The sequence below is a fragment of the Hydra vulgaris genome, chromosome 03, assembly GCF_038396675.1.
Source record: "Hydra vulgaris chromosome 03, alternate assembly HydraT2T_AEP".
In the NCBI taxonomy this organism is placed as follows: domain Eukaryota; kingdom Metazoa; phylum Cnidaria; class Hydrozoa; order Anthoathecata; family Hydridae; genus Hydra; species Hydra vulgaris.
The window spans coordinates 48,495,001-48,522,500 of NC_088922.1; the positions used below are offsets into that span (position 1 = coordinate 48,495,001).

Consider the following 27,500-nt stretch of genomic DNA (forward strand, 5'->3'; position numbering starts at 1 on the left):
AAACTTTTCCTTTAATTCATCTCTAGAATCTAATAACCACGCTATTTCTTTCATCAAAAAAAAAATAGGTTAATTCACTGCTAGACATCCAAATCACTCCTGTTTCCATTGCTTAGGTTATTTCTCACTTAACTATTCTACAGCTTGTGATCAGGAATGTCATTCTTGTCTGTCTTACCTAAGTGTTTTTCAGAACTCTGATTAATCTCTAAACTATATAGCAAGGGGTTAACTGAATCTTGTTTTTCTGTCCGTTGAAAAATGGCATTTGTGGTTCCAATTTTTAAAAACTCTTGATATAGCTCTTACCCCTATCTTACCTTACTATCACTCAAATAGTTTTCTAACTAACTATTGCAAGGTCATTGGTTTTCAATTAACATCTTATATCTATCTTAATTCCTTTTTTAGAAGAAAAAAAATTTACAAGATTTTTTTTATCTATCTACCATTTTTAAGCCTGATTATACTAAAAGTTTAAATTTTTATCAGTGACAGTTTATCAGTGATATATATTTTTTTAATTTTTAAGCCCAGTTTGCGTTGATTTTTTTTTAGTTTTTAATATAATTTTTTTGTAGATAGCTAATAAAAATTAGTAAAGGGTGGGATGGGGGGCGTTTTTTAATAAGCTTGGGGCAGATGTAAAAATTGTCCCCACCCATGTATTAAGCATGTGAGTGTAATTGCTTTCTATGTTATTTAAATATCTTTTTGTTTCTTTTTTAGATGTTTTCTGATATTTTTGATTGTTTTATAAACATTTAAAAAATTTATCTTATTTAAAGCTTGTGGTTTGTTTATTTCGGATTCATCCCGACAACGGAATTGGCATGAGTGGCTCAATAAATCAGATTATGCAGTACAAGGTGATTTGGGTATCTTATTTGAACATTTTCAGTCAATAGCTAATGCATATAATGAAGAGGTTTTACATGAAGCTGCACTACAATTAGAAAATTCAGAAGTGTGGCGAGGTTGTGCAAATTTAAGGAGTTGGTTTAATTCAAAGTGGTTGTTGGAAGCTAAGGCATGTAATAATATTAATTTTGAAGAATTTTAAATACTAATCTAAATCTGTTACTTTAATTTTCTTTTTATTTCAACATTTTGATTTTCAATGGTTTTTAATTTTTATTATTTATAATAATTTAAAATAAATGTTAAGAAATGGATTATGGGTTACAGACCAGAAGATTTTATGACTGCAATTCACACTGAATCAACTATAGAAATGGATGTGAAGCTATTAAATGAAGCGCATATAAATCTAATGAGGGGCAAAAAGCTGGGTTCATTGATTGAAAAGCTTGTAGATAGAATAATTCCAGATTTTTACAGAAGGTATTTATAAAAAAATTTATTTCATACCAACTACTTTGTGATTGATTCAATTGTTGTAATACAATTTGGTTTACTGCTTTTGAAAACTTTTTTGATTAATTACTTGGGGCCATTTTATTATAAGTTAACTTGTAGCTATCTTATTTGAAAAGTAAGTTTTAAAAATCAACATAAATAAGCAGCTTTATAGACGCCAATTTTTGTAGAATTAAAAAGAAATGCGTTATTAAAAAAGCAAACGCAAACAAAGCTAAAACTTTCCAGCGGTTTATTTATTTTTTCTGCCTAAAGTTAAAGGTTTCAAGCTCAAAACATTAATGTGTTTTTTTTCTAACTTAAAAACAAAAATCTGATTTTTTTTTTGTTAACTGTTTATCTTAACCCAAATAAGCTACATTTGAAACTATGTTTTTTTATATATATTTTATTTTCATAGTTCATCTAAATATATGACTTTAATGTAAAACGACCCTTTTTTACTAGACCCAAGCATGTCTAAAAAATTATAGGAATTAAAAAAATTATTTACGTTTCATTATATATGAAAATACGCGGGAAAATGTTTTACTTCATCGCTTGTTTTAAAAATTTATTATGTATCAACCTAGTTTATGTTTTATAATGAATTATGTATAGAATGAAATATGTAAAAAATTTGCAACTTTCATTGTTTGCACATTAGAGTTTTATGATTTGATTAAGGTACTCTAGCTTGAAGAAATTGATTTTATTTTATAAAGTAAAAAATTGCTGGTGTCTTCTGTATACGCTTCTATAATCAACATATCAGTGGCTGGTGAACTTCAACTTAGATAAAACTCTAAAAAAAAATTTCAGCTAATCGTTATCGCAATAATCTAGATCTTCCTAAATTTATGAGCGGTAACCTACGCGATGAGTCATCTACCCTTTATCTTCTAGGATTAACTCTTACTTCTGATCTTTCTTGGAAAAAAAAAAACATGTTTAAGAAACTATAACCTTAGTCAAGCATTAGTTTGCTTTAAAAATATTGTTTGTAACTTTAAGTTACAAACATAATATTTTTCAAAAATATTATGTTTGTAACTTTAATTGCATTTTCTCAAAAAAGAACTAGCAATACTGACACACCATATACCATTACTAGGAATTTACCAGACTGAAATAAACCTGTGTTACTATTATTATTATTACAGGTATGTTGAATTAAATCGAAAATCGTATACTCAAGCAAACGAGCTAAAGGTTTTATATGGTGATCAGTTGCCAACATGCTTAGTTGATAAACCTGCTTCTGTTATCCTTCATGTTCTTGATCAAATCAAGTCAAATGATTCAGCAATATATCAGGTTAAAATTATAATTGTTGTAATTTTTTTATAGTAAATACATTGAAAAAGCAATAGTTTTTTATTTTCTTTAGGTCAGTCATGTACAACCGGGTTTGTTTTGGGTACAAGACACATCTGGAGTAGAAAATAATCAATCATACACTGTTTCATTTGGGGATGCTAGCAATCTTCCTTCATGCAATTGTGTTAGCTGGCAACAGTATAAACTTCCCTGCAAACATCTTTGTTCAGTATTTAATTCTTTTCCCGATTGGGGTTGGGATATGCTAGATGTTTGCTACACATCAAATCCATTAATTAATCTAGATTACTCTTGTATAAAGCCATGGGTAGATGCTCATGGTAAGTTAGGGTTACATCAAATTGCAACTACTTCCACTCCTGTAAAAACATTAAATATTGTTATAAAAAATCAATCTAAATCACATCCCCAAAAAGAGATCACGCAAACAGCTAATCGTTATAATTCAATATCAGAAACCGAGTTAAAAAAGCAACACTCTTTTAAAACACAAATTTCTGATGTAAATGAATCTGATGAGCAGAGAAAAGATCTTGTTCTTCAATGTGAAGATTTACTAAAGAGTATTACAACTTATTCAAAAGAAAGCAAACATGATCATTTAAATAAACTAAAATTTGATTTGCAAGTTTCAATAAAATTATTAAATAAATCTACAGCTAAACGTTGTGCAGAAGAATGCAATGACATTAACTCCAAAAAGTTAAAAGTTGATGGTAGTATAATAGATGATTCTTCTGAAGAAAACTCATACATAAGTGATGAAGAAATAATAGGCTTTCAAATAAGTGAGGAGAAAGAGACTGAGTTATGTAATGAGGTTTTAAAAGATGACCTGAATGAATCAACAGATCTTTTAGAAGATCATATAACTTCACATTTACAGAGTGACAAAGTATGTACCTAAAGCTAAATTATAATTATGCAATGTATTTGGAAATGGTTTTGAAAATTATTTTGTTTATAGTCTATTGAGGAATAGCCTACACGCGCGCGTGTTTTTATGTATATGTTTGTGTATTGATGTTGTTTAGCGCGTACTTTTAAGGTATGCTATATGAACTAATCAAGAGCTATAACATAATTATTGAAAATAAAACTACATGATTTTTACTACTATTAGTTAAATGGTAGTTTTCAGGTAATAAAAGGTTTTTTCTGTTAAAAATATGTTTTGCATTTTTAAAGATGTTGTGGATTTGTAAATTATATTTGTCATTCTACAATTTTTGTTCAAAGGGCAGATTTCGCTTGGTTTGCAATTACAGTTCAAATTTACCAGCGTGCTTTTTTAATTTATTTTTTTGTTGCGGCATTTTATAATTTTTGAAATGTTCGTGCAACTGTAACTAACTAACTGGTGCTTCAATTGAATAGCTTCTGCAGTGGGCTTGAGGGTGGGAAATGAATATCTATTAGTTGAAAAAGTATTTTGAATATTTATCAACTTTGCAGTTGATAAATATTCATTTGGTGAAGACGCTTTTGTAGTACGTTGGATTAAACCAAATTGTATATCCTTTTCTTTTTCTAATTGGGGTTGGCTTATTTTTTTGGGTTATAATTTAATTTGAAGCTTTTAAAACCGTTTCTCTAAGTGTTTTATATTCTAGTTTTGATAAATATTTTTTCATCTGAAGTATTTTGGGACAGTTTATCATTAATGGAGAAAAAAATTGGTTTAAGTATTTGAGGTCGGTTGTTTGATTTCGTGCGAATGTAGAGTAGAGATGCAAAAAAACGTGTCTTTTTGCTATCGTGTTTTTTTCACCCAAAAAAACGTGTTTTTGGGGTTTTTTTGGTTTTTACAGATCCTTTTAGTGTTTTTTTTACTTACTTTTAACTTTTTTAAAATGATTCCAACATATCTAAAATGTTTCTATTTAGTTTTGTTTGAGTATTTTAGATTATATTCTATATTAGATTATATTAAAATTAATTTATTAAAGCATAAACAGAGTTCACAAAAGAGTTAAATTAATGATTTTTTTTATTGCTAAAATGGTTAACCAAACTATTTGTTCTTTTCAAAATTTAAATTGTGCGATTGAAATTTGCGATTCAAACTTTGCTGCTCTTTTATTTGTTAATCTGTTTCTTTTTTGTGAATATTTGCATAACTGCTTGGAACATGACTGTGTCGTCATTTAGAAATTTGTGTTTGACTTCAAATGGACATTTTCTACATTTCTTAATATGCAAGGCCATTCGTATTTCACTTTTCGACATAACATCATTGCAAAAAGAACATTGAACTCTTTCTGCTTTGCTCACCTGGCTTGCTGGCTTAAATAAAATGCTCACAGATGTTTTCTTTCTACCCCCAGTGAGGCCACAGACTACTCTATTATTACTACTCATTAGTATGTTCTAATCAAACAACTAAGTGATGTGACTATTTTGATTAGAAAACTGTTTACTTAATGCTTACAATACCTTATAATGGCTATAAAATAATTTCATAATACAGTAATATTATTAAAATACTACTAATAATAATTGCATCACTGAAAATTTACTTTACTAAAAATTATGATAAACTGGTACATTAAGTATTTTCAAAACAACAATATATCATCATTAATAATCTTATGTTTCAAAACTATTAACATAAAGGTATAAAATTAAAAAATAAAAATACTACAACACACTTATGCAATATTATTTATAACATGATTGAAAATACTATTTCCGCTTTCTGAAATTAAATGTAGACAAATTTAATTTATTTGCAATTGCAGAAATAAAACTAAAAAACAAAAAGCCTAAAATAAAATAGCAAAATTAAAAAAAAAATTAAAACTATGCAAAACTTATACAATACATATAAATTCTGCATTGCAGTGTTACTTCATTTATAAATTATAAAGTTCTCATTCATTCTACAAATTACAATAATTAGTTTTCATTCTTTTGAAAAATTTGTTTTTAACGTTAAGGAAAAATAGCTTTGAACTCAAAAAACATATCTACATAAAAAAACAAACAAAAAAAGACCCTTTACTTATGATGTCTTTGTATTTTATAAAAAGAATGTTTCTTTAAATAATTTTTTTAATTTTATTTTAGCTTAATATAAGTAAGTTATTGAAGAAAAATTATTAAAGTTATTTGATGAACATTTGAAGAAATTGTATATTAAATAGGAGAATGACAAAGTCTTTTAATAAATATCTTCTAAAAATACATTGTTGAGGTGATATTTATTTAAATGTTAAAGTTCAAGGTGTTAAAGTAGTTAGTTAAAAAAAACACACACAAAAAAAAAAGGAGGGCGGGGGATCTGCTACTTGAAGAACTTTAGGCAATTCTAATAAAATCATATGTTAAATAAAAGAATGAAAACTCTCCTTTAATGAATAACACCTAAAAACAAATTTTTAAAATTATTTCAGTGTTTAAAATAAGAAAAAGAATAATTTAAAAAAAAAAACCAAGAAACGAAGCAGCTTGTTTTTTTGGCAAAAAAAACGGGTTTTTTTGCAAAAAAAAACAAAACCAAAAAATCGACACATCTCTAATGTAGAGTAACTCGTCGTTTTGTTTTTTTAAAAGGTAGGAGTATTTTTAAAATTAATATTCTAAAAAGCTCCTAACAACCTTTTAAAAAAAGTTTTTGTTGTATAGGTACCTCAAGTACTTAATCATTAAAGAAGAGAGGAGTTTGTTTTTTGTTTATCCCAAAATTCTTCTTAAAAAAATATTTTTGCTATCAAAACTAGAATATGAAGAAGCCGTTAAACAAAACAGAATACAGGAAACAATCTGTTTGGGATATTTTTTGTCTAAAAGGTTTCTAATATACTCATTTAAGGCTTCACATAATCATAATTATATTTTTGGTCAACTATTTCAATAGAATGTTCTCACTGTACAATGTTTAACAAGTTAAGACGTGTGCTTCAGGTCTTGTTGAAAGATCTAAAGAGGAGGCATATTATCAACATAAGGAACCGCATAATAATTACAATCTATAATTAAGTCGTTAATTATCTCCAGTTAATATAATTCGTCCGCTGAGAATTGGAGTGTTCTATGTCCATTTTTGAGTTTTTTTGACTTAGATGCATTTTATCGTTGACAATATGCAAATGTACTATGTCTAAAAATTTCACATTGATCTGTCAAGTCTTGCACTTGTTTTCTTCAATAATCGTTTAAACTATGTCCAATTCGATGGGCCTGTTTAGTATTGGAGTGGTCTATGTCCGTCACCCAATAGAATGGCTTGATTTCACCGTCCGACTGAAGTTGGAAATGGCAGCTGAAGAGGCTAGGATTCGTGTTCTTTTAGATGAAATTGATTCTGACGTAAGGTAAACTCATTTGTATCACTAAACATTCATGTTAATTAATAAATCTATTAATTTTTATCTGTTTAAGTCATCATGCCTCTTCCAGACCTAATTCTTTATGTATTTAACATAGATATTTATTGTACTTTACATGACAGATTAGGGTTATGTTTTTGTTTGGAAGCTTTTTTTTAATTGAAGTTTTTTTTTATAGCTGGCATCAAGAAGGTAGTGACCCATCTGATAGTAGTGATGATGAAGACGAGCTTGATGTAGATGAGGCTGCTGACACAGACGGAAAAGAAAATGAAGGTTCAGATGAGGTTGATGAAGAAGATGCTGTGTCCGCTGCTGATACGAACGATAACAGAGTCGAAGGTGCTGATGATAAAACTGCCAATTTGGTCGAGAATGGAATACTAACGTAAGCGTTTTTAGCATGACACTTTTTTATTGAAAACTTATATTAATTATTATTATTATATTTGTGTTTCTTTTTTTAACAGTGAGACTCCAAAGCTTCTTACGCGAAAAAGGCTTCGGCAGCCAGTGAACTGGAAGCAGAACGTACGAAAGCGACTGCGAGAGGCCGGAGCGGAGTATGTTGACATTCAAAGCCGAAACATCAAGAGAAGACTGTAGGAGAAGAATGCCCTATTAACTGTCGTCTGAAATGTCGAAACAACATTGTTGCGATAGAGAGGGAAAAAATTCACTCAGACTTTTGGTCGCTTAGTGACCAAAAAAAAGCGCACTTTTACTCTAAATTTGTGCAACGTGATTTCAAAATTCGAGAACGACGTCGGCGTCAAACTCCTGACGAATGCAGAAAGAAGTTTAGCTACCGGTACTTTTTTGAGGTTGTTGGCGAACGTATTCAGGTTTGTAAAACCTATTTCTTAAATTCTCTCAATATAAGTGCTAGAAGAATTTGTTATTTTTTTGACCACAATTTAAGCCCAGATAGTGAAGTGGCCACGTCTCCAAAGAAGGGGAGAAACAAAAAGAAATTCTTGCCTCAGGAAACTGTGCAGCAAATTTGTGACCATATCAACTCTTTTCCGAGGGTGGAGAGCCACTACAACCGCGCCAATACAAAGAAAGAGTTCTTAGAAACCGAACTTAGTCTAAAGAAGATGTTTCAGCTGTATAAAGAAATCCACACCAATGATCATGTCACTACTGAAAGCAAATACAGAGATATTTTCAACACAAAATTTAACATCGCTTTTCACAAACCGAAGAAAGATCGCTGTGATTACTGCGAAGAAATGAAACTGATTCCAACACCGTCCGAAGAGGAGGAACTCAAATATCTGGACCACTTATCTAAAAAGCTAGAGTGCAAGGAAGAGCGCGATATGGACAGGAAAAATCACAAAAATGGAATTGACCCTACCGTTGCGGTTGTATCCTTTGACATGGAAAATGTAATGGCTTTGCCGAAAGCCAACGTTTCAAATTTTTTCTAGAAGAGAAAGCTCAATATTTTTAACTTAACTAGCCACTGCTCGCTAGACAATGTTACGTATTGCGCCGTTTGGCACGAGATGCTGTGTGGCCGCGCTGGAAATCATATCTGCAGTGCTCTACTTAAAATTCTTACGGAAATCGTTTTGAGGCACCCGGGAATTAAGAAAATCATCTTGTGGTCGGATTCTTGTGTCCCACAAAACAAGAACAGCATTATGTCTTACGGTCTGGCGCATTTTAAGAGACTAAACCCTCAAATTGAAAGCGTCGAGCAAAAATACTTGGAGCCTGGCCACGGGAACGTGCAGGAGGTCGACGCCATTCACAGTCTTATTGAAAAGAGTCTGCGTTATTCCGAAGTGTTCAGTCCAGTGTCGGTATTAAGAAATTTACGTGCCCTAGGTGAAAAGACGGGCAAACTACGAATCCTTCAAATGAAATCAGCAGACTTTTTCGACTTCCAAAAAATTAGTAAATACTACAATTACGACCAAGTGCCTTACATGCTAATCAAGTATAGCAAAATCGTTTCTACCAGTTTGCTGCACATAGAATACAAACGGACGTTTTCGGATGAACAAACAAACGTTCGTCTAGGGCAAAAACCTGCTCGCGGTAAAGTTCCTCGTGACGCTCGGCCGACTGTATCAACGATATCAATCAAACCAGTGATGACTGCTGAGAAGAAAAAAGATTTAAGCTCAATGTTGAAGTACATGCCGCTCGTTGATCGCCAGTTTTTTGCGACAATTTTGTAATCAAAAACATGTTAAGAAACTTAAAAATACAAATTCTGTGAACATTTGAATGGATTTTTCGTTTAATTGTCGATAAATATTTTGAACTGGTATTGAAAGCCATTCTAATATCCCGTTTATACTAAATCCATTCAATCCCTCTCCTAGCTTTTGAGTTTTGAGAATTTTCATTAAAATAAGGTACTGTTTATCAAAGTATCAGTAAAAAAAATGGACTTAGAACAGATATTTTTTGAACTTTAAAAATTTTCGAAATTATAATGATCTATGTCCAAATTTGGTCAGCCGTTTATATTTTTTTAGAATCTTTACATCTGTTTAAATAAATAAATGGCCCAAAACAACACAATTGTTTAATAAAGAACAATTTGAGCACTGTTGAACTTTCAAACTTGATTATCTCCTAACTAGCTTTTGTGGACTTAGAACACTCCAATTCTCAGCGGACGAATTGTTATGCTACTACCTCGAGATTATCTTTTTCTTTATTTATAGATGTAATTCAAAATGTATGGAGGTTACATCTGAATGTTATATGAAAAGTACAATACAGTTTGCTAACAAATTTGATAGCAAAAATACCCTAAAAATGCATTTGGAGTGATTGATTGAAATAAAAGGAAGCATAGAAAAATCGACCTATGTATGAAGAACTTAAATAAAAAAGAGTTTACCTTTAATTATTACATAAGGATACGATGTTAAAAAAAGTGTGCAAAAAAACTTTTTGCCGTTTGCATGGAATTTCTTTGAAGCAAGTTAGACGTATATATTTTCTTAAAAAAAGAAGGTAAGTCTGAGAAATCACGATTCAACACATCTGGTGATACATTAATTAAAGTACCGAGCATATTAAATCATTTCCTGTTAAATATGTCCACTACTATAATAAAGTCGCGTTATCTTATTATTTAGAAGGAAAACTCAATTTGAAAATCATGCACACTTTATTCAAACAAAAATAACTAGATTGTCTTGTTAAGTAGAAGTTTCATTCAAAACATTTCTATAAAAATTTTTGCTTATCATTCGGTAGAAAACAAATTGATGTTTGTGGACTGTGTAAAGAGTTAAAAATTTAACTAAAAAATCCACACATAAATGACAATTCTAGAATAATTAATCCAGACTTTGAAATCCACTTAAGTCAACGAATGAATTTTACAAAATAGCTGAGAAATAATGATAACTTTGAAATAAGATGGCCTAAAACTGAAGGTATTATGAACATGAAGAAATGGTAGTCGAACTATTATAAGAAACTGGTGCTATTTGTGGATTCATATAGCAAAAGAATGCCTATAGACAAAAAAGTAATTTTTGACATTTCCAAAGTGTCGCATTTCACATTCTCTAAATTCACACCTGGTCTTGTGACAACGCGATTGTTTAGTCAGTCAATTTCCAGCGCTAACAAAGGATGCGTGCCAGACTACCCTTAGCATCAAGTAATACTCCTGCATATTCCGGCAAAGTGCCAATCAATGAAAAAAATATATATTTGATTAAAAAAAAGATAGAAATGTATAGGGTAGGGTGGGGTAATATGGATAGAGTTTTAAATATATATTTGTTTTAGTTAATAACCACTATAAAAACTTTTTTTATTTTTCTTAACATTCAGGGTGTATGAAATAACTTCACAATGAGTAAAACATTATTATATTTTAAATAACTAACTTACTAATTCTTTTTTTAAAAACACCTTTCATATATCCAAATTACCCCACTGGTGGGGTAATACGGATACTCATATTATATTTGATATATCACACTTATTGCTTTTCATGTATTTAAAAAGTCAAACTGCATTGGCTATATCTAGCAGTTTTCTTTTTCTTAATGATAGTCTTAACTTCAGCTTTATTCTTCTCTTCCTTTTGCAACCTCGCGACAACATCTTGTTTTGTTAAAATTTCTCCTTTTTTTGCCTGAACACGTGCTCTGCTTTTTTTTTTGAATTCATACGTGTCAGTGTAAATTGACTTGAGCCAGGTGTAAGTACAGAATCAATTGCTCTCTGCAGGCTTTTTACAACATTTTCTTTTTTGTTAGACTCATCTACTTCCTTGCTCTTTGGTTGTATATTCACTATCTTTTTCATAGGTTTTGATTTATCAACAGGGTAAAGACCACTACCATTAAAACCACTTATCAGGAGTTTGCCATCCAATTTTCTTCCAATGGAATTTTAATGGAGCGAAAAAACCAACATTGTTATGCGTGCAGGTTGTAATGCATGACTTGTGTTCGGAGGTAAGCATAGTAAATTTATATGATTGTCCAGAGTCTTTTTAACAGTAAAATATGTTATATGGTTGTTGTGCCAATCACGCAGCAGTAACACAGGCTTTTCATAATCCTTTACATGTATAATAAACCTGTCAATCCGACTTTCAAAAATTTAGTCCTCCATCCAACCTGGTCTTGTTACACCAAACATTGCTTTTTTTGGTTCATTTTTACACCATGCATGATAAATGTGGATGGCTTTTAGTCGACAAAGAGAGGTAGAGACTGGCCATTTGCTGACCCACAAAACAGTACAGTATACACGATGGAGCAATGTAATAAGCTGTTTTTGATGATTTCTGAAAGATTTTTCCTGCTGTAGGATCTGTACGTAAACCTATTTCATCTAAATTAAATATGTAATGTGGTCTATCAAATAAATTGTTATCGTTTAATTCTTCTCATATAACTCAAAAAAATCATAGATCTAGAAAATCTGGATGCCATTTTAATCAACGATTGTATTTAGGTATAAGAGAAGATAGATAAAGCCAAAATTATAAGAGATTGCGCGTGCAATAGTGGTACTTGAATGTTTGTCTCTTTTTAACAATAACGGCGTCGAAATCCAACAATCACTTAAACCTCGTATCGAAAGTATTAGTCGATTTGTCAATATTTATATTAGTCTTTGTTAAATAAATATTAGTCAATATTTATTTCATGTTTTTTATTTAAAGATCATTAGCTCTTGCTTTTGTCAAAAGTTCAGGTTTTCTTTTTCCAAGAACTACATTCCACCTTTTTTCAAAATAATGCACCAGTCTTAACCTAGTTTGTCATTGAATGGAGTTTTATTTGCCAGTAAATGCTATGTAGGATTTAACCATCAGTTTGATATCTTCTCTCTCTCTATGGAAAACTCTTATCAGCTAAGTACATCAGGACTTGTACTAGGAGATTTTCCTCAGTATTATTTAAAACAAAGCCACGACCGCTTCCAATTCTTGTCATTTTTTGGATTTGATCATGTGTATAATGTCGCATAAGGAATTCCAGAAGACTTTGATACATTGTATACTGACTCTCCTTCGTTAACAAGCTGTAAATATTATCGACAATATTATTAAGATGTTGGTATGAAAAGCCCGAATTAAAGAAAGTCTTTTCTTAATCTAATTTCTGAATTTCAGTGCATTAAACCGCTTTTTCACAAGGTTTGACTTGCTAGATTTTTAGAAAAATAAATGCGCCTGAATTTCAGGCAATAATGCCTGAAAATCAATTGTGCCTTAACGCAATGATTAATTCATCAAGTTACCTCTGAACTTCAGTTGCCGTTTCCTGATTTATTCTAGAGTGTATTAAGCAAAGAAAAGAAAAAACGCAAATAGATCAATAACATATTGATAATATGACGTTGCTTGATGAGGTTTTCAACCTCTTTGGTATTTTAATTCTTTTTCTTGATTTGGTTTTACTGCAGTAAAACTAACTCAAAGAGCTAAGAACTTTGAAATGTTTGTATAGACTACTGAAACATTCTCCAGCTATGACATAAATGACACAAAAAGTTACCTAAATATTATTTTTAATCATGTCATCATTTTTCACAATTAAGTGATGATAGAAACGATTTTAATAATTAAATTAACTTTTTAGAAATACTGTGTGCATATTTTAATTATACATTAATAAATTAATTATAATATAAATATAATATAAACTAATATAAATAAATATAATATAAATATAATAAATAAATATAATATAAATATAAATTAATTATGCATTCTGAAATTAACTTTCTGAAATAAGTTACAAGCAAATAATAAAAATTTTATTTCACTCATAATTTTTTAATTACATAAAGATGGACAAAGTATCAACAACATATAAACAAAAAAAACCTATCATTCAATATAATGACATCAGCACAAAAATTACAACTATCATAGCTTCGTAAAAATGAAAGCAAATGTTATAATAAAGTTACAATATATGTTGTACGCAAACTGCTATAATTAAGAAAAAGTATATAAATATTTTAAATCTAAAAATTTTTTAATAAAAAAGAGTTATTTGGTTGATCCGCGTTCAAATTGAACTCGACGGTTCTGGGAATCCTAAATAAAAACAAAGCCATAAATAAAAGCTGTCCATATTTAACTCACATAAATTCAAACTCTATTAATACGAAATAATTCTATTAAGTCTTACATATTCATGAATCTGATGACCGGATGAAGAAACATTTACTCGTTCAATAAAATTTGACGGAACTAATCCTTTGTTACCTCGTATCTAGAAATTGAAGAAACATTAGTGGTTACAAATAATTATTGTCATTAGTTGAATCTGAAAATATGTTTGTATGCCTCGGTAACAATATGATTAAAAATAAAGTTGGGACTTCAGTACATAAATTGACTGAGAGTTAAGGCAAGCAGTACATATTGTATAAAAAAATGTATATATAAAAAAATGGTATCCTAATAATTTAAGTTCAATAAACAAAAATATCAAAAGTATGCTGACCAACTCTGTTCTTCTAGAAATTCCTAACTAACTCATTTAAAAAAAAAAAGTTTTATATCACATAACTGTAAGCTAACATAATTACATTAATGTAAGCTAACATAATTACATAATTGTAAAGTAACATAACTACATACAAGGTTGTATATAATTGTAATACATTAATGTAAGCTAACATAATTACATAATTGTAAGGTAACATAACTACATACAATTGTAAGGTAACATAACTACATACATGTAAGGTAACATACTACATAGCTATAAGCTAACATAATTACATAACTGTAAGCTAAAATAACTACATAACCGTAAGCTAAAATAATTACGTGACTGTAGGCTAACATAACTGACACACTATAAACAGAACTTTTTGTATAAAAAAAAATTCTTTGAAACAAACAGATAGACAAAATAGCTACATTGAAGCCTGGAATGCAAAATAAGTTAATGAATGACAGATCAACAAAATAAATGAAGATAGAATACCTCTGCAAAATAAAAGCCATCATTTCGTGTTTTGTCAGTGACTTTAATCAAATCACCTTCAGAAAGTTTTAATTCCAAAGACGGATTTGGATTAGGAGAACTTTTAAACGGATCATAATCATACAAAGCAACATACTGCAAAAAAAAAAAAAAAAACTTGTGATATATATATATAAACATTTCGACTTTTAACTAGCATTTCTTATTGTCGAAATAGAAATCAACTTAATAATAATTTTAATGGTGTGGAAACAGAATTTTAATACTCAAATTTTCAAAATTCAAGCACAATAAGGAAAAAACCTTTTGTAAAAATATTGTCAATGAATTTTATGGAAACAAAAAATTCAAATGCATTTAATGCAAATAAAACTTTGCTTAATAAATCATTAGTTACTAGGCTCTTTTGAAAATGTTCTTAAAAAGAAAAAAACTTACTTAAGGTAGTTAACAAACTTTTAATGATAAAAGAACTTTTATTTATACCCTATGTATTAAAATTACAAAAGCAATGATTTTTGTTAATTACCATTTTGATAATTAACAAAATTTAATTTGTAAGGTTATATTGCAAAGATCATTCAGGTTATGATTTAAAAATAAATAAAAAATTTTTCTAAAAAAAATCAGAAAAACATTTTCTATTATTTCTTTTTATTCTCTTTTAAGGTGTGGTGGTTTATCAAAAACTTAAGAAAAGCTAAGAATTTAACAAAATATTAGAAACTCTGGATCTGGAAAAAGATAACCTCTAATATTGACCAAAAATACTTTTTAAGCAAAAGAAACTTACAATATCGCCATTTTGTTGGTGAAGAAGTTCATTTTCTTTTGTCTAAATATAATTAACTAAAATATGAATAAGAGATAAAAAGTATGAATGAGACATACAAAGTAACATAAGTGCAAAACATAAAAAACATGAATGAGAGAGATAAAAAAATAATGAGAAAATGAATGAGAAAAAATAACAAAGATAAAAAACACGAATGAGAAAGATAAAAAATATGAATAAAAATAAAACAAACGAACATAATAATCTAACACATACAAAAAACAATATTAAAATAAACATGTTAAAGAAATAGAAATAAAGGTGTTAGTAAATGTATCATTGTGTTAGTAAATGTCAAGAAGCATAGATGCTATCTTGAGAAAATTTTAATACAAAAAATATAACTTAACTAAAACCTGCTGCAAATTAGTAAATATATTCAATGTTATTGTTAAACTACTTTTTTTGTTTAAACATTTTTTAAACTACTTACCTAAATCTTAAAGGTTTATTTAAAAAAAAACATTTTTTAAACTACTTACCACCCTAAATCTTAAAGGTTTATTAAAAAAAAAATTTTTTTAAACTACTTACCTAAATCTTAAAGGTTTTTTTTAAACTACTTACCACCCTAAATCTTAAAGGTTTTTTGAAAAAAAACATTTTTTAAAATAAAAATCCTAGAATTTTGCAATTTTAATTTACATTTTTAAATTGTGCATTAATCATTTTAATATATTTTTACTGAGAATATGATATAGTTGAAATCTTGTTAATTAGAATATATATATATATATATATATATATATATATATATATATATATATATATATATATATATATATATATATATATATATATATATATATATATATATATATATATATAGACAAACATATATTTATATATGCGCGTGATTAATTTATATATATTTATAATGTAATTAATTTATATATTTATAATGCGTGTAAATAAAAAAAGCAATAAAAGTTTCTGAATAAAGAAAAATATAAAGATTTAAGCATTAATGCTGATAACTTTTTCATTGGAAAAGATTCTTTCATGCAATGCAATAAATTTGACTGAATTTCTGCAACAACTAAAAACTGGACATCATTTAAACTGTGGTCATACAATATAATTAAAAAGTAACAAAATAAATCTAATAACTTCATGATGTATTTAAAGTCATATACTGTATATGCTTGTTATTTTAGTAAAATTACATTATTGTATACAGGCTAATTTAACAAATATCATAAAATTATCTTATAAAAGTTGAACTTTATATATATTTTTTTGCTAGTAATAATTCGTTTTTTATAAAACAGTTTGAGAAATTTTTTTTTGCATTATATGTTAATAAATCCAAAAATCTTGAAAGGTGTTTTGAAATAACATCTAGGGATAAATATAAAAATTGTGAGAATGCAGGTGGTGAGATCTGTTGCATGCACATGCCCCTGATAAGTGGTGTTATTGCAGGTCTCACGCACTCCAAATGTCATTGCTGATTGTAGTGCATTCTTGAGGAGGGGATCACCATTCATCCACTACCTAATTTTAATCGGTTATTATGGCACCAACATTTTTGTACCTTTTACACGATTTTAGTGCTTTGTGAGTTTATATTATGAATATGTTACATTAAATACATTTATATATTTTATTGTTACACAGGTGGTTATCAGTTTTCAATTTATCATCTAGAGTTTAGACCATAAATAGTACCACGTTTATTAACCTATTTTTCTTTTTATATTGCCCCAACTATCATTATCATTTTATTTACAATTTTATTATCTACTTATTTTATTGTTTTTGTATCGAACAATATTTTTAGTCATTGTAGCCATTAATACACCGGCAGATTTATATAGACTTGTTTACTCATAGACCATTGTCTTATCATTTGCTAAGGATGATTAGAGTGTGAGTTATGGTTCCACCTCTCCCTGAGTCATAAAATTTTATTTCTCCTACTAAATAGTCTTTATAATCATTTATGATTCTTACCCAAATGACACCATCTACAATCTGATTCTATTATAACATCTCCCAGGTCTACATAACTGGACGGCTCTATTGGTCACTTTTTGCAATCATTGTGTTGCATAAACAATTAAAAAAAATTTTTTCATTTTATGTTAATGAATCTAAAAATTTTGAATAGTGTTTTGAAATAACATCTGGGGAAAAATATAAAAAATAAATAACATTCAATATTTCAATGATACTGATAACTAAATGAATTAATTTCAGTAATATTTCAAAACGATTAATTGTAATTCATATGGTTGATGTTATAATTCATTTGATGATGATACTTTATGATAGGTCAATGATAGTTGTAATTAATTTATTTATTTGTATTTAAAAAAAATATATAAAAATTACAAAATGGTGACAATTACTAAACTACTCTTATTCAACACCAACAAAAAATAATAATAATAAATAATAATAATAAAAAAACTTCAATAAGAGTAATTGTCAAGAAAACAAGTTAGTAGACTGCACAATGACATTTTTAATCATACTTTTTAAAATTCAATTTGAATGCAGACAGTGAGGTTGAGTTAACTCTATGGTCAGGAAGTAATGTCTTTATATCTTTATATTTTTGAGTTCCATACTTTAATGATTCATTCGCTGTAAAAAAATCTTCTAGTACCATTAATGTATTAATTATGTAGAGTAAACTTTTGTGAATGAATTCTAGTAAAATATTTTGAGTTGAAAAAAGTAAAAAAAATCTGAAAAAGGTAAATCAACGAGATTATGTACAATTTTTTAAGTCATATAAAGATCAAATTTAACTCTGCGATATTCAAGAGATTCAAGTTGGAAGATAATAAGTCTTGATAAGTAATACGTGCATTTAATATGACATCTTTTGCAAACAATTCTGACAAAATATTTTTGAACTTTTTCTATGCAAATTATACCTTTTAAAAATGAGGGCTCCCAACAGGGGTGCAAGATTCTAATACAGGCCGCACATAAACTTTGTTCATAAAACTTTTTCTAAAATTTGCAAAAGCATAAAAAAAAAAAAAAAAACACCCTGCAATAAATGCTTTAGTACATTACACATTACCTGGTATGTTATATATAATATGTTATTGACTATTAGTAAATTACACATTACATGATATGTAATATATGCAGTGTTATTAACTATTAGTAAATTAACTTACTAATGTGGAAAGGGCACCTGTAATAGCAAAATGACACTTTTCAGAGCAAAATCCATTTTCACCAATAGTTTGAATACTAAATTCTACACGGCCATGTAGATCGAGCCCTTCAATCAAAGCCTAACGTAATATAAATGAAATTTTTAAAATGAAGGATACAAATATTTTTAAAAACTATAGTAATACTCATAAAATTTATCAATGCCTACAACAAATTAAAAATGTATCAAAAATGAAATTTTAAAATATATTGAACAAATTACTTTTGTTACTGTGGCACTTTTTATATCTTGCTTCGGTTTTCCATTTACCCATATCTATAAAATCATATCTTTAAAAATCACACATCATAAATATAAAATCGCACATTATAAATATTAAGTCATAAATTATAATTGTCAAATCATAATCGAACAATTTTATTAGTTCAATACCCTGTATCCAATCACTCTACACCTGTTACTTTGTCCATACTCATTCATAACTGGCAATTTCCACCCAAGTAAAACAGCCTGCTTTGTGACCACTCGATGAACTTTTAAATCTTCGGGAGCATAAGGAGGACCTGCATTTGTAATTTAAACAAAATTATCATTACAAAATTCTTCTAAAGTTTCCTTAGTGCTTACCTACCATTATATAAGATTTTATATAATGATAGGTAATGTGGCTAAGTGGCTGGATAGCTCAGTTGGTTAGAGCGTCAAACAAAAAGTTAAAAACCCAAACTGTTGAAAGATACGAGTTCAAATCCTGCCACCGCCAATTCAGCACTTGAGTAGTACTTCAGTATGCAAAAACGTTGGTCAATAACTGACGCTACTTTGATATAGTCTAAATGACTATTTGTGACTGTTCCTATGCTAAGCAAACAATATCTTCGGATATGAGAACATTGCATAGAAAAATATAGCATGAAAATTCAAATTAAAAAAAATAAAAAAAAATTATAACATGACTCTTCTGATTCTACTGCTTATCTATCATAATAAGAATACTTTCTAGCTTCAACCTGTTTTACAGAATAGAGGCTAAATTATTTTATATCAAAGGTTTCCTTCAGAGAGTAGAAAGGTTAAGATGAAATAAAATTTAAAAACATGTCTTAATGTGGAAAATATAATTTTACAGAAAAAAATCTAACAAACAAACTTTAAAAACTATATTATACAAATAAATTCAGCAACAATAACTCATAAAAAGAAAAGAAACTAAAAGCTTACTTACCTACAACCTCATCTACTTCAATTATTCCTTTGAAAGTCTGATTATTGTTGCTACTTTTATGGATTTTGGATGATCCAATATTTGCACTGCTAACATGGGAATTTGGTGGTAATTCTGAATGCTTTGCAACTACATTGTTATGTACATGATTTTGTTCATGACGATGAGAATGGTCATGAGGCTGTGAACTTACTTCCTTTACAAAGTTTGATGGAACTAGATATCTTGCACCTAAAAAGTTGCTATTTTTAAAAAACTTTAATTTTTGTCTTAAAAAATCAACTAAAATATTTATTAGTTAACCATATAGAAATTTTCCTCAAATTTTACTTGTTTGACATAGTCTTATGTAAAACAAGTAAAATTTAATGGATAAAAATAATTAGTAATGCTTAATTAGTAATTTACTACTGATTCACTTTTTTTTTGTTGAGTTTATTACATTTCTTCAATTCTCTTTGTTGTTAATTACCAATTTTACCTTTCTTTAATGCAGTGTAATATCCATCCACATCTATATCACCAATTACAGTAATTTTATCTCCTTTTGTTAAGGATAACTGAAGATCTGGACGATCAGTAGTTCCCATTGTAAATGGATCATAGTCATACAGAGCCACAAACTTTCTTTCACGAACATTAGTACCATGTGATTGATATCGTGGCTAATGTAATTTATAAATTTTAAATGGTAAATGGTAAAAATTGTTCATTTATGTTGAGAATTTTAAAACTCCTAAATATTAATATTTAATTATAAAGTAAATAAATATTAATATCAAATTATAAAGTAAATATAAAAATTGTTAATTTATATCAATTTTAAAATTTCTTAAATAATGAACCAACAGCATAAAAAAAAATCATTTAAATAAATTCTGAAAACCTTACAGAGCGATCTCCTCGATAAATATTAACAGAAGAATCGTCTTCAATAACATCTTCAACATAAACACTTGGAACCAATCCCCTAGCACCTTACATCAAAATAATCAAATGCATTATTGAGAATTTAAGAGTTTAAAATGATTCAAAGTATACAAAATACTTAAACATTAAATAAAAGGTTTCAAATTAACTTAAACAGTCTCCCTCTTAAAGTATATAAGTAATGGCATACTTTCTGAATTAAAATATCCTAATAATAAATTAGTTTGCATTTAAATGTTGTTTGTGTATGTCACAGGGATGTGGAATCACAAAAGGATTCTGGTATGTCAAGTGTTGACAATTTTTTATAAAACATTAATATATATAATCAATCCCATACTGACAAATGTTTCACTTTTTTAAACTACCTACTTTTTTTAACTTAAAATCTTTTTTTTATATAAGTTTGTTTATTTAAGGGGCAGGTCTCCAGGGAAACCACTAAGAAGCTATTTTTTTTTTTTTTTGTTAATTGTTTTTATAGCTCTCTCAAGCCTTTCATATCAAAAAATGGACTAAAAAATATACTAAAAAATTTTAGGAATGTTGCAAATAAAAACAAGTTAAGCAAAATAATTCAAGGGACATGGTAAGTTTGAACTCCTTACCTCTAGCTTACAAAGAGAATACAGTAGCATTAAAAATCTACCACATTTAAGCAAATCTACGTAGTCTATGGTACTTCTAAAATTTAGCACCCAAAAGCATAGTAATAAAAAAGAGCACTAAATCTACTATATCACACACTGTTTCTAAAATCATCTGTACAATACTGCATAATATTTAAGACCTGCTATATTATACTATATTTATAATCCTTTTGTCATTTCAAAATTGTTCATTAATTTTTGTTTCATTTTAAGAAAAAATAAAACTAAAAACTAAATAGCATCAATTTTATTTAGACTTACTTTAGTAGGTGCTGTTAAATAACTATAAGAAATAGGCTACCAATATACTCAACATCATACTCATCTTCATACTCAACATTATTGCAATTGATTTCAATAAACAAACATTGATTCCAAAGACAAAAAAAGATTGCTGAGCAAAATATTAAAATCTTAAAAAACTTACTTGCCACGTTTGAACAATTTTGAGGTGTAGGATTTTTAAAAGGTTGTATAGTACTGAAACCACAATTAAAAACAAATGTTTTTTAAGTGTGTTTAAGTGTGTTACTTTTTTTAATGGCTTGTAACTTATATTGTAATTAAGACTAGTGACTGACTAGTAATAGATTATGACTACAACTAAGTTCTATAAAATAAAACTGAGGCCGGGTTTAAAGACAGGGATAATATAATGTTAATGAATCAAAGTTTTTATATTATTTAGATCTCTATTAAGACCCAAAGCCATTTGTTCATCTTTCAAAATGCTCATTAGAAAACTGATTATTTACACTGACTGAATGTCAATAGATTTTTATAAAAGTCTTTTAATTCTGGGGCTGTTATTACCAACTAAAATTTTGAATATAGTTTAATATTTCCATACCCAGAAGCAGTAGGACTATATTTAAATTTTTATTCTACATGAACAAAGTTCATAAATAACTAGTTACAAAGTAAAGTCATATTTAACTTTACTTCCTTAATTATTTATAAACTTTAACAGATCCAAATCATATTTAACCAATCTGATTTGGTTTTGACTTTTGCTGTCTGTAAATTTTGATTGGCTAATATTTATGGTATATTTTGATTGGTTAATGGTTAAGATTTATTTTGATTGGGTAATAATTAGGGTATATTTTATTTCTTATATCAAAACAAATCCAAGAATCTAGATAATGATAAATATAATCTATGATATGATTATTCAAAACAATGTAAAAAACACTTGTTTGTTTTTACAATAACTTCTAACCATATTGAATTTCTGTTTAAAGTAAATTTAACATTTATTCATAAGGAAAGTAGAATATACATTTAAGGTAAATATTCTGAAAAAAATTACCATTAACTTCAGCATAATAAAACCCATCTGTGTCCACATCGCCATACACTTCTACATAATCACCTTTTGTTAATCTGAGTTCACGACTTCGTTTAGGTTCATAATTAAATAAAGCAATATATTGTCTTGGTTTCTGACGAAGGGATCGTAATGAATACTCAGTGTAGCTTTCATCACTGTAAGTATCATTTGGTTGAAGCACAACTTCTTCGTAACTGTCACCTGATGTAGAGGGGTTTAAGTGCTGAAAAAAAAAAAAAAAAAAAAAAAGAACATTTAACATTTAATAAAAACAAAACAAGCAGTGTAAAAAATATAAAAACATTTAAAACACAAATATAAAATTTTAAAATGTGATACCTTATTAGGAGAATCTGAAAAATAATTGACAATGCCACGCCCCTAATGATAAAAAAAAATACAGTAAAAACTTGAATTTTTGGAAAATAAATAAAAAATATAAATATTATAGGGATGGAAGATAAAAAAATTAGGGATAGAACCAAAATATTGAATTAAATTAAAAAATTGTTTTAAAATTTACGTGAATGCATGATGTAATTGTAGTATGTAAACAATATGCTTTAAAAAGAACTGTAATAACATTTTGTTTCATAGGGATACAAATCTTTTAACTAAAGGAGTACTTTCTGAAACCTAAACTATCAGACAATGTATGCACATTCCACTATGCTTATGTCTAAATCAATTTATGTACACAGCATAAAAATAAAAATGAAAAACATTAAAAAAATGCAGGGCTGCAGTAGGTCAAAATATACTTTATTTTTTCTAAAATTAAATGTCAGTTTCGTATACAGTATACTCAATAAGAATATTTTCTATTACAATATCAATGCTATAATTGATGTAAAAAAAATTGGAAAAACTTTTCATAATTTTCTCTCACCTTTTTTATCTTGACTGTTCAATTAATAATTGAATGATAGTGTTTAGCTAATCAAAAAATACATATATTTTCTGAAAAGAGTTTTACAATTTAAGGTTGTTTGTGAATAGTTAGTAGACATTCATGATTATTCACAATCAGTTTTTCCATAAACTTTTAATTAAAAAAAAACTTAAATTACTGCTATCGTATAGACTTCTATATGATAATCATAATCTTTCTTCGTGTTATAGGCTGCTATATGATGATCATGATCTTACTATATGATGATCACAGTCTTTCTATATGTTATGAGCTGCTGTATGTTGATTATAATCTTGAAAATTAGTTTTATATTTTGGCATTATACTTTTTTAAAGGAAACAAATAAATTCTTAATGGTAAATATAACAGAAAATGACTAAATAATTATCTGTATAAATTTTAACTATACTTTTAATAATTTTCTAAAAATAAAAGTTGTCAAAAAAACAAAAACAAAAACAGTATTCTTAATTGAGCTTTACAAAAATATTAAAATATATTTTCATAATATCTATTGATATTCACACTTTTTACTTTTTGCAGGATAATAAAGATTTAAAAAAAAGAGGAATAAGATAATAGAGAAGCAGTGATCACCCTGACTAGGTTTAAATGAGAAATGAACTAAATGATTCTAATATTATTATAAATGCCAAGAGTTCCATAATAACCAAATAATAATTTCAATGAGCTGAAACACTTTAAAACTGCATATGATATGGTAGTAATATTAGTCCTGCTTTATTTTACCCAAACTATCTTGCTTTACCCAACCTGAATTATTTTTTTAATTATTGGCAGTTTAATTTATATAATGAAAGTAATAAAATTAAAATAAATTACAAAGGTTAAAAAGTTTAAAGAAATGATGGTTGCTTGATTTAATTAAAATAACTGGATTAACTTAGTTTGTTAGAATTATAGTTTGTTAAAAATACTTGAGGGTAAATTACAACAAAAGCACTTACAACATAAAAATAGCACACAATATGGCAGTTTATTGAGTTTTTTAGTCAACTAATATTAGTAAGCTAAAAAATGAGCAGACTTTTATCGAATAAATTTTTTGCTTAAGTTTTTTTAGATCACAAAAAGTTGTTGAAACTTTTCTCTTACTACAACAGCTAAAATAATAGTAAAATATAATAATACAAATATAATAATAAAAAATATAATAATACAAATATAATAATAAAAAATATAATAATACAAATATAATAATAAAAAATATAATAATACAAATATAATAATAAAAAATATAATAATACAAATATAATAATAAAAAATATAATAATACAAATATAATAATAAAAAATATAATAATACAAATATAATAATAAAAAATATAATAATACAAATATAATAATAAAAAATATAATAATACAAATATAATAATAAAAAATATAATAATACAAATATAATAATAAAAAATATAATAATACAAATATAATAATAAAAAATAAAATACTACAAATATAATAATAAAAAATATAATAATACAAATATAATAATAAAAAATATAATAATACAAATATAATAATAAAAAATATAATAATACAAATATAATAATAAAAAATATAATAATACAAATATAATAATAAAAAATATAATAATACAAATATAATAATAAAAAATATAATAATACAAATATAATAATAAAAAATATAATAATAAAAATATAATAATAAAAAATATAATAATACAAATATAATAATAAAAAATATAATAATAAAAATATAATAATAAAAAATATAATAATACAAATATAATAATAAAAAATATAATAATACAAATATAATAATAAAAAATATAATAATACAAATATAATAATAAAAAATATAATAATACAAATATAATAATAAAAAATATAATAATACAAATATAATAATAAAAAATATAATAATATAAATATAATAATAAAAAATATAATAATATAAATATAATAATAAAAACTAATATATTAAAAACAATAATCTTTAATAATTTTTTGAACAATACATAAAAATGATTCAAAATTGTGCTAAAAAAACTAAATAGATATAAAAAAATACCTGAGGACGAGACTTTCCGCCAAGGTACTTTGTATTATCAGCATAATTACTTATTGATTTGATTTGCTTTAAGTCAATATATGTTTGATTTTCTATAGCAATTGATAATTTTTTAATGTCATGTGTTAGTTGCATAATACTGTCTTCTTTCTCACGCAATTTTTTCTTAAGAGTTTGGACTTTGACCTGATGTAAAAAAAATAATAATAATAATTCTTAACAACAAACTTATAAATTGTAACTTATTGATAAACACTTAATAATGAAAGCACCTTGTAAGAAGGAATAAGCATTTCTGCATCATCTCTTTGTCTTGTAAGTTCAGAAACCTAAAAAAAATTTTAAAAAGTTTTTTTTATAACTTTATTATTTATACCAAATTGTTATGCTAAATTTATATATATATATATATATATATATATATATATATATATATATATATATATATATATATATATATACAAACACACACACACACATATATATACATATATATGTATATATAGATACATATATATATACATATACAGATACATATATATATATATATATATATATATATATATATATATATATATATATATATATATATATATATATATATATATATATATATACAAACACACACACACACATATATATACATATATATGTATATATAGATACATATATATATACATATACAGATACATATATATATATATATATATATATATATATATATATATATATATATATATATATATATATATATATATATATGTATATATATATATATATATATGTATATATATATATATATATGTATATATATATATATGTATATATATATATATATATATATATATATTTATTTATATACACCCCTCGGAATTAGGAAAAATAAAGTCAACAAAAAAATTTAGAATTTACATAAAATAATTTTTTTTTTAATTTTATTTAAATTATTTTAGAATTTACAAAAAACCTTTTATTTTTTCATTTTTTTATTTATTTTATATAGAACTTATATGAAATATAAGTTCTATATAAAATAAATAAAAAAATGTAATAATATATATATATATATATATATATATATATATATATATATATATATATATATATATATATATATATATATATATATATATATATAAAGTAATAATATACATATACATATATATATATATATATATATATATATATATATATATATATATATATATATATATATATATATATATATATATATATATATATATATATATATATATATATATATATAAATACATTTATTGTATAAAAAAGTAAAAAAAATGTAAAAAAGGAAATCATTATTTGCTAGCACCTTTAATCTTAAACTATGAAAGCCTTCTTCAAGATGATCATGATCACTAAATAACAAAAGAGTAGCGGTATATAAAACAGAAATTAAAAAAAATCTACATTCTCACAGTTTGTTCAAAAACTTTATACCTAAGATAGTCCTCTAAGTCTGCTAGACGGGCTTCTGCAGCATTTCTCTCTGCTGTAACTTCTCTTAATTGCCTATATAAATCGTCACGCTCCACTTCTATCTTATTAAGTGCTGCTAATGCTTGTGAACGCTCAGTCTGAATCTCTAAAACACGATCTTCTAGTTCCTTTTTATCTCTTTCAAGATTCAAAATCTAAGTTTATCAATAAAAAAAACAACTAAACAAACAAAACTTTTACAAAGTTTTTTCTCAAAGCAATAATACAAAATGTGCACTATTTTGTTTGCAAAAATGTTTTAAAGAAACTTACGCGATCTTTTAAAGCTTGGTTGGTTCGTTTAAACTCAGCTGTTTTTTTCTTCCATTCAATAATATATTGTTCAAGTGTTTTATTGCTTCTGACAAATTCATTACGCTCTTCCTCAACAATTCTACCTTTTTCAAGGAACTCATCTCGTTGCTTTTTAACAAAATTT

The 27,500-nt window shown here is 26.4% G+C and overlaps 3 protein-coding genes across 3 annotated transcripts in view; 2 read left to right on the forward strand and 1 right to left on the reverse strand.

The window, feature by feature from the left end:
- The window catches only part of LOC101236525 (uncharacterized), a 33,810-nt gene extending 30,158 nt beyond the window's left edge, over positions 1-3,652 (forward strand). The window contains exons 7-10 of the mRNA XM_065793501.1: positions 789-1,030; positions 1,169-1,344; positions 2,523-2,676; positions 2,750-3,652. Coding sequence (XP_065649573.1) covers positions 789-1,030; positions 1,169-1,344; positions 2,523-2,676; positions 2,750-3,607 — 1,430 coding nt within the window. The 3' untranslated portion in view covers positions 3,608-3,652. The remainder of the gene's footprint in view (positions 1-788; positions 1,031-1,168; positions 1,345-2,522; positions 2,677-2,749) is intronic.
- Positions 3,653-6,957: 3,305 nt separating this feature from the next.
- On the forward strand, positions 6,958-8,467 carry LOC136078738 (uncharacterized). Its single transcript, XM_065794532.1, has 4 exons — positions 6,958-7,016; positions 7,210-7,419; positions 7,502-7,594; positions 7,954-8,467. The coding sequence occupies exons 1-4, from the start codon at positions 6,958-6,960 to the stop codon at positions 8,465-8,467; spliced, it is 876 nt and encodes a 291-aa protein (XP_065650604.1).
- Positions 8,468-13,287: 4,820 nt separating this feature from the next.
- LOC100199386 (uncharacterized) overlaps positions 13,288-27,500 on the reverse strand; it is a 93,046-nt gene continuing 78,833 nt past the window's right edge. The window contains exons 33-49 of the mRNA XM_065793502.1: positions 27,335-27,500; positions 27,023-27,216; positions 26,895-26,940; positions 25,837-25,893; positions 25,565-25,750; positions 22,940-22,981; positions 22,580-22,823; positions 20,579-20,664; positions 20,169-20,352; positions 19,688-19,918; positions 18,895-19,025; positions 18,724-18,777; positions 18,461-18,580; positions 15,279-15,320; positions 14,486-14,620; positions 13,679-13,762; positions 13,288-13,584 (exon numbers count right to left, since the gene is read on the reverse strand). The exon at positions 27,335-27,500 is cut by the window's right edge and continues 125 nt beyond it. Coding sequence (XP_065649574.1) covers positions 13,537-13,584; positions 13,679-13,762; positions 14,486-14,620; positions 15,279-15,320; positions 18,461-18,580; positions 18,724-18,777; positions 18,895-19,025; positions 19,688-19,918; positions 20,169-20,352; positions 20,579-20,664; positions 22,580-22,823; positions 22,940-22,981; positions 25,565-25,750; positions 25,837-25,893; positions 26,895-26,940; positions 27,023-27,216; positions 27,335-27,500 — 2,050 coding nt within the window. The 3' untranslated portion in view covers positions 13,288-13,536. The remainder of the gene's footprint in view (positions 13,585-13,678; positions 13,763-14,485; positions 14,621-15,278; positions 15,321-18,460; positions 18,581-18,723; positions 18,778-18,894; positions 19,026-19,687; positions 19,919-20,168; positions 20,353-20,578; positions 20,665-22,579; positions 22,824-22,939; positions 22,982-25,564; positions 25,751-25,836; positions 25,894-26,894; positions 26,941-27,022; positions 27,217-27,334) is intronic.